The sequence below is a fragment of the Penaeus japonicus genome, unplaced genomic scaffold, assembly GCF_977035675.1.
Source record: "Penaeus japonicus unplaced genomic scaffold, GWHDUDI00000001_assembly GWHDUDI00000029, whole genome shotgun sequence".
In the NCBI taxonomy this organism is placed as follows: Eukaryota; Metazoa; Arthropoda; class Malacostraca; order Decapoda; family Penaeidae; genus Penaeus; species Penaeus japonicus.
Window position 1 is genome coordinate 23,244,573 of NW_028234431.1, and position 7,246 is coordinate 23,251,818.

At 43.9% G+C, this 7,246-nt stretch overlaps 1 protein-coding gene across 3 annotated transcripts in view; it reads left to right on the forward strand.

Annotated features, from left to right (window-relative positions):
* LOC122250810 (uncharacterized) overlaps window positions 1-5,311 on the forward strand; it is a 7,493-nt gene extending 2,182 nt beyond the window's left edge. The window contains exons 5-22 of one of the 3 annotated variants that reach the window (XM_086554112.1): window positions 214-330; window positions 435-557; window positions 681-803; window positions 941-1,063; window positions 1,187-1,309; window positions 1,480-1,602; window positions 1,726-1,848; window positions 2,067-2,189; window positions 2,484-2,611; window positions 2,730-2,942; window positions 3,040-3,199; window positions 3,313-3,490; window positions 3,605-3,886; window positions 4,001-4,116; window positions 4,256-4,343; window positions 4,423-4,579; window positions 4,738-4,975; window positions 5,094-5,311. In XM_086554112.1, coding sequence (XP_086410238.1) covers window positions 214-330; window positions 435-557; window positions 681-803; window positions 941-1,063; window positions 1,187-1,309; window positions 1,480-1,602; window positions 1,726-1,848; window positions 2,067-2,189; window positions 2,484-2,611; window positions 2,730-2,942; window positions 3,040-3,199; window positions 3,313-3,490; window positions 3,605-3,886; window positions 4,001-4,116; window positions 4,256-4,343; window positions 4,423-4,579; window positions 4,738-4,975; window positions 5,094-5,272 — 2,717 coding nt within the window. In that variant the 3' untranslated portion in view covers window positions 5,273-5,311. The remainder of the gene's footprint in view (window positions 1-213; window positions 331-434; window positions 558-680; window positions 804-940; window positions 1,064-1,186; window positions 1,310-1,479; window positions 1,603-1,725; window positions 1,849-2,066; window positions 2,190-2,483; window positions 2,612-2,729; window positions 2,943-3,039; window positions 3,200-3,312; window positions 3,491-3,604; window positions 3,887-4,000; window positions 4,117-4,255; window positions 4,344-4,422; window positions 4,580-4,737; window positions 4,976-5,093) is intronic. The other 2 variants (XM_086554113.1, XM_086554114.1) reach the window with 2 other exon arrangements.
* The last annotated feature ends 1,935 nt before the right edge of the window (window positions 5,312-7,246 follow it).

A 7,246-nucleotide genomic window follows, 5' to 3' on the forward strand; every position in this document is an offset into this window, starting at 1 on the left:
CTAATTAGAGGGATTAGTAGTTTCTAATGGTTAGAATAGCATTGCTTTCTAAAATGGATAAGTTGGTTCTATGGCATCTATATAAAAGATGCCTTTTTCTATTTACAACAGCAGGGAGTAATACTTGTTATTTAAGCTTGGTTTATTTTAATCCTTGATGCTTGATCTATTTGCATTAATGCTTCAACTTGATAAATGATCTACCTGTTTCAGATTTGTGTGTGACCAACAATGGTGGCTGCAATGCAAATGCCGACTGCACCACTTCTGGCACGGTAGTGACTTGCACTTGCAAGGCAGGTTACACTGGTGATGGTATGACCTGTACAGGTGCGTGAACTAACTAGGCAGGTGTGTGTGTGTGTGTGTGTGTGTGGCACTTCAGCACCTTGGATACTGCTAGATGACCAGTTTGCCTCTTGCTTTGCACACAGATATCGATGAATGCTTGGTCAACAATGGTGGTTGTGATGGTAATGCCAACTGCCAGAATGTACCAGGTGGACGGGTATGCAAGTGTCGGGCAGGGTTCACTGGTGATGGGCTCGCTTGCTCTGGTGAGTGCAGGTATTTTCACTGCTAATGACTGGCCGTAAAGGCAAGAAGCTTAAATCCACCAAGTGGATAGCTTTAATCATGTTGGTGATTTCTTGCATACTAATGAAACCCACCACTTGCAGATGTGGACGAATGCTTGGTCAACAATGGTGGTTGTGATAGAAATGCCAACTGCCAAAATGTACCAGGTGGACGGGTATGCAAGTGTCGGGCAGGGTTCACTGGTGATGGGCTCGCTTGCTCTGGTGAGTGCAGGTATTTTCACTGCTAATGACTGGCCATAAAGGCATGGCCATAATGGCAAGAAGCCTAAATCCACCAAGTGGATAGCTTTAATCATGTTGGTGATTTCTTGCATACTAATGAAACCCACCACTTGCAGATGTGGACGAATGCTTGGTCAACAATGGTGGTTGTGATAGAAATGCCAACTGCCAGAATGTACCAGGTGGACGGGTATGCAAGTGTCGGGCAGGGTTCACTGGTGATGGGCTCGCTTGCTCTGGTGAGTGCAGGTATTTTCACTGCTAATGACTGGCCGTAAAGGCAAGAAGCTTAAATCCACCAAGTGGATAGCTTTAATCATGTTGGTGATTTCTTGCATACTAATGAAACCCACCACTTGCAGATGTGGACGAATGCTTAGTCTCCAATGGAGGGTGTGACACGAATGCTCAGTGTAGTAATACTGTGGGCAGTCGTGACTGCAAATGCTTAGCAGGGTTCACTGGGGATGGCCTCGTGTGCAAAGGTAAGTGCAAGTAAATGCAACAAATTGGTAGCATTTTGAGATTCCTAATCGCCAAAAGGATGCATCTTGGTCAACTAATTGGTTGAAAGGCAAGGTGCCTAAAGCCAACACGTAGATGGCCTTGCACAGGTTGCAGATTTCTCGCATACTAATAAAGTCCACCCTTGCAGATGTGGATGAATGCTTGGTCAACAATGGTGGTTGTGATAGAAATGCCAACTGCCAGAATGTACCAGGTGGACGGGTATGCAAGTGTCGGGCAGGGTTCACTGGTGATGGGCTCGCTTGCTCTGGTGAGTGCAGGTATTTTCACTGCTAATGACTGGCCATAATGGCAAGAAGCCTAAATCCACCAAGTGGAGAGCTTTAATCATGTTGGTGATTTCTTGCATACTAATGAAACCCACCACTTGCAGATGTGGACGAATGCTTAGTCTCCAATGGAGGGTGTGACACGAATGCTCAGTGTAGTAATACTGTGGGCAGTCGTGACTGCAAATGCTTAGCAGGGTTCACTGGGGATGGCCTCGTGTGCAAAGGCAAGTGCAAGTAAATGCAACAAATTGGTAGCATTTTGAGATGAACCCGAGTTCTTTCTTGGGCTGTGATAAATTGCATTTGATAAAGAGCTTAAGGTCTTCAAGATGAAGGTGGCAGAGCACATGAATTTTCAACAATCCATCTTGGCTGACCATCTTGCTCATTAAAAGCAGAGTGGAGACTGCAAGCATTTTAATGTCGCTTAATGTTATTACAGATGTTGACGAGTGCCTGGTGGGTAATGGCGGGTGCCATGCAAAGGCTCAGTGTACTAATACTGTTGGCAGCAGGAACTGCAGTTGCCTCCCTGGTTATATTGGTGATGGATTTGGATGTGCTGGTAAGTAAATTGTTTTGATGTATCAAATCTGCAGCAGGTCCTCTGTTGTAAGTGAAGGTGTTTGCTTGGGCTATTTACTGTACATGTAACCAATTCCAAAACCTTGGTGCTTTGATAGAATTGACATTATGTGTATTAATACAGATTGCTGCACACTATTGCTATGCATAATGACTAACTGTTGACGTGGCAGTCTTAAGCATGGTATGACTACTACTTGTGCTGGTAAACCAGGAAAGCAGAGTTGATCAACTTTGGGTATGGAATTGTACAGTTTTTTGCTTCGCATTTCAGGCGCATGTGAGCTGCAACCATGCTTCGCAGGTGTTACCTGTACCTTCTCTCAGGTGGCACCCTTCTACACCTGCGGTCCTTGTCCTGCTGGATTCTCTGGGAATGGCATAACTTGTGAAAACCTCGAGGTAAATTTCATCTTTTCATGAAAGCTGTTGCCTTTTTAAAATGCAGGGTAACCTGATTCTTAATGCATAAACTTGGCCGTTGACGAGACGGCTAATTTTCAATAATGCCTTTATTTAGTGCCCAGTTGGCTTTGCTGGTGATGGTGTTGTCTGTGGCCCTGATTCTGACATCGATGGGTACCCAGACAGTCAGCTGGCATGCACTGACAAGCACTGCAAAAAGGATAACTGCGTGAATCGGCCGAATTCTGGTCAAGAGGATGCTGATGGAGATGGACTAGGTGATTCGTGTGATGACGATGCTGACGGCGATGGCCGGAAAAACCCTTCGGTAAGTGTGGTGGTGGTGGTAATGCAGTCTGTTGTATAAACTGGGCTTCCAAGGATAGGATAGGATAGGATTGGAGTAAAGGCAAGTTTCCTTGCAGGATAACTGCCCACTGATTGTCAACCCTGGCCAAGAAGATAAAGATTCTGATGGCACGGGAAATTTGTGTGACAACTGCCCTAGTGTCAAAAACTCTAACCAAAAGGACGTTGATCTTGACGGCCTCGGCGATGCGTGTGATCCAGATATCGATAACGATGGTAGTGTGCTGTGCCTTTTAGCCCTTTGGCTTGACAGAGCTGTGTAAAACCTTGGGCTGCTCCAGCAAAGCAAACTCTACTTGCTAAGTAATGGCTCGTTGAAACCCTTGCAGGACTCGCCAATGACAAGGACAACTGTCCATCGGTGGCCAATAGCAACCAGGGAGATGTCGATGGTGATGGTGTGGGCGACCTGTGCGACAACTGTCCTACTGTTGCCAATTCTGGCCAGGCGGACAGTGACCAAGACCTCGTAGGGAATAAATGCGATGGTGATACCGACGCAGATCGGTAATTCTTTGGATCTGGTTTTGTGGTGATTACCAAAAAACGATGCAATTATTGGCATCGTTTTTGGCAGTGTGTATGAGGGGAAGTATCTTATGTGTACATCTTGGCTTGCAGGGATGGTATTGATGACAGTGTGGACAACTGTCCTGGACTTCACAATAGCGCTCAGGTGGATGTTGACAGCGACGGTGCAGGTGATGTGTGTGACTCTGACAGTGACAACGATGGCATCAATGATGACTTGGATAACTGCATGCTCATTCCCAATGCCGACCAAAAGGACTTTGATGGTGATGGCCGGGGAGATGCTTGTATCACGGACCGTGATGGTGATCTAATTATCGACTCTGAAGACAACTGCATCCTGAACCCCAATATTCACAAAACTGATTTCACGTAAGTGCTTGGAATGGATAAAGTGCTTAGAGCATGTAGATAGACGGGCAGTGTGAAATGATTTGCATAAATCCAAATCTTTGTACCAAGCTTGCTCTGATGATACTTTGACAGGAATCTGCAGATGGTGAACCTGCAGCCTTCCAGCTCTGTGGCTCCCAAATGGGTTGTTTATGATGGGGGTGCAGAGATCCACCAGAACGTGAATTCTGCTCCTGGATTAGCTGTTGGTACGTTGGCTTGCATCCCAGTCCACCAGCATGGGAAAGATGCAGATGCACCCTGGTCCACTGCAAGTTAAATCTTCCTTTCTCTTCCCCAACCCTCCCCTAGATGTTCTTCTGATTTAATTAAACCTAACCTCAACAGGTGATGCCTCGATGGAGAGTGTGGATTTTGAAGGCACTTTCTTCATTGAAGATACTAGTGATGATGATTATGTTGGATTTACATTCAGGTATTGTTAAGGAACAGTTTGTACTTCTGAAGGATGTAGATACATGGAACCTTGTCTAATGCTGTGGTGTTAATTGCAGCTACCAAAGCAATGCCAAGTTCTATGCAATGATGTGGAAGAAGGCTAATCAGGGTACTGGACTGAAAGGTGTTCAGCTAAGGTTGGTAAATTCTGCTACTGGCCCTAGTAATGCCCTTGCTGATGCCCTATGGAAGACTGCCACTACTACGAATCAGGTTTGTATTGCACTGCATGATCCTGACCCTTTTTATAACCTGTTGTATATTCTGTATCCTTGTAAAATTAGCAATAGGCAACTGTTATACATACAGGAACTTACCCTGTTAATTGATTGTACTATTCCCTGGTTAATCGTCTTTTATCAAATTTCCAGGTCAAGCTGTTGTGGCATGACTCCAGCATCGGCTGGAAACCGCGTGTGGCCTACCGCTGGCAGCTTCACCACCGCCCTGAAATTGGCGGTGTAATGAGGTTCTACCTGTACAATGGCAACACGTTGGTAATAGATTCGGGTAACCTCTACGACGAGACCTTGCTGGGAGGCCGAATGGGAGTGTTCTGCCTCTCTCAGCCTAAAATCATCTGGTCGAATATGAAGTATTCTTGTAATCGTAAGTGCAGGCCTTGGCTTGCTGGCTGGCTCGTGTCCTTGAGCAAGGCTAGCCTAGTATGTAATAGTCGAAATGGAAGTGTGTGCTACCTCTAACCTATCCCTCCTATCTCCAACAGGCGACATTCCCCAAGCAATATTTGACGACCTGCCACAGAGCCTAAAGAACCAAGTCCAGGCCACTCCAGGAATTACAACTAGGACCAAAATATTCTTGGATAAGAACACTCCCAGACCCCTGTCTCTACCACGAGGTGGTTCAGGACGGAGGGATGATGCCTCTAGGATTGCAACATGACCCCAATATGAATTTTAATAAATAAGTTATTTTTCTTAACTTTATTTTTTCTTTAACCCATTGTGGAGGGGGATAGATTTGGGACAGATTGCTTGCCCAGTCTCCAGGATGGGTCTTATTTTGGAGCGAGGGAGCTTCGCCTAACATGCATTGACTTTTCCCACTTTCCATGGCTCATTGTAAAACTAGCCATTTTAGTTTTAATTTGTTTTATTGTATTGAGACTTGTCATATGACTGGCTCTAGCAATGCTGCAGACGACCACAATTGTAGTATAGGGTCCATATCAGCTCCTTATTTTCTCTCTACTCGGTGTGATGGAGTTCCTTTTAATATCTTCGTAATCGTGTGTACTCTGATGGTTATATCTTCCGTATTCGTTCAAAGAAGGTAACATGAACCTGTGCTACCGAGTGACGCAATAAAAGCCATCACTACTGGCACAGGGTCTTTTAGTAGGCTGACCCTAAAACCCCCACAATGTGACCCCAGACGATTTATACAAATCGGGTTCGCTCTTTGCTGCATTAAAGAATAGGATAAAAGTGTTAATGAACACTACACTTTGCTCCCCCCAATCAGGTCAGTAGATCTCTTTGATATAGTTCCCCCACCCTCGCCTCTTCGGCTAACAGCTCCCACCCCTTCTGGCCTCCTGGCTACATCCATACCACCCTCGCCCTTATTGAACAAGTTTGGACGCAATCCGCTTTTCATGACTTTTATATGAAGAGGAAGAAAAAGTTGCTTGCAACCTTCAAGGTAGTGTGATAATGGTTAAACCTTTTTATTGGATGGGCGATACAAGATGTGTTCCTGATTGTAACCACTTGGATATAATAGTGTTACTTTGGATATTTCTTGCTCGTCAAAACCTTTATAATGGAACTGATATTGGCAACCTTTCGTAAACCCCTGAGTGTGCTCATGACTTGGTAAATTATAACCATATTTTTTTTTGTTTTTCTGTATTGTAATCTCTGCAACTGTGTATCGCAAGATGACTAGGCAATACAGGATGTGCAGTTGCATTATTCTGGATTCTTAATCGTGACAGCAATTCGATATGAAACTCCTCACTTTATTTAGGAAGGTCGGAAAGGGCCTTAGGTGCTGTTTTTAATATTGACCCGCTTATAAGGAACGAAATTGTACCATCTACATATTGGCCAAAATCTAGGTTTAGGAATTTAGGCTTCATTGAAAAGAATCCTTTTTAATGTTGCCTTTCACTCATACTAGTTTTTATTAGTACTAGTACCCCAAATGATTGTTACTGCTGCCATATCCCTACCAATCTTCCCTTTAAAAATGTGACCGTCTCTGTTTAAATGTAAAGAGATGAAGAAAAGTAGTGATGAAAACCGAAATGAAAATGTTAAAAGGTTGGGGAGGAGAATGTGTGGGGAAACAAATGTTAAAAGGTTGGAGGAGAATGTGTGGGGAAATAGAAATATCAATCCTGCTAAAATGCTTGGCTCTGTCGCCCATGCCATATATGTGGAATTAAGATATTACGTACATTTTCCTGGATTTCTTTTGAGGTCATGCAATTTGGGATTTCTTTTCACTTGTAAATGTTAAATTATCTTTATTATGGTTAACCTTCACGAATTTACCGAGATGACGAAAAGTAGTGATGAAAACCGAAATGAAAATGTTAAAAGGTTGGGGAGGAGAATGTGTGGGGAAACAAATGTTAAAAGGTTGGGGAGGAGAATGTGTGGGGATACAAATGTTAAAAGGTTGGAAAGGAGAATGTGTGGGAAACAAATGTTAAAAGGTTGGGGAGGAGAATGTGTGGGAAACAAATGTTAAAAGGTTGGGGAGGAGAATGTATGGGAAACAAATGTTAAAAGGTAGGAGAGGAGAATTTATGTGAAAAAAATGTTAAAAGGTTAGAGAGGAGAATGTGTGGGGAAAGAAATGTTAAAAGGTTGGGGAGGAGAATTGTGTGGGAAAAATGTTAAAAGG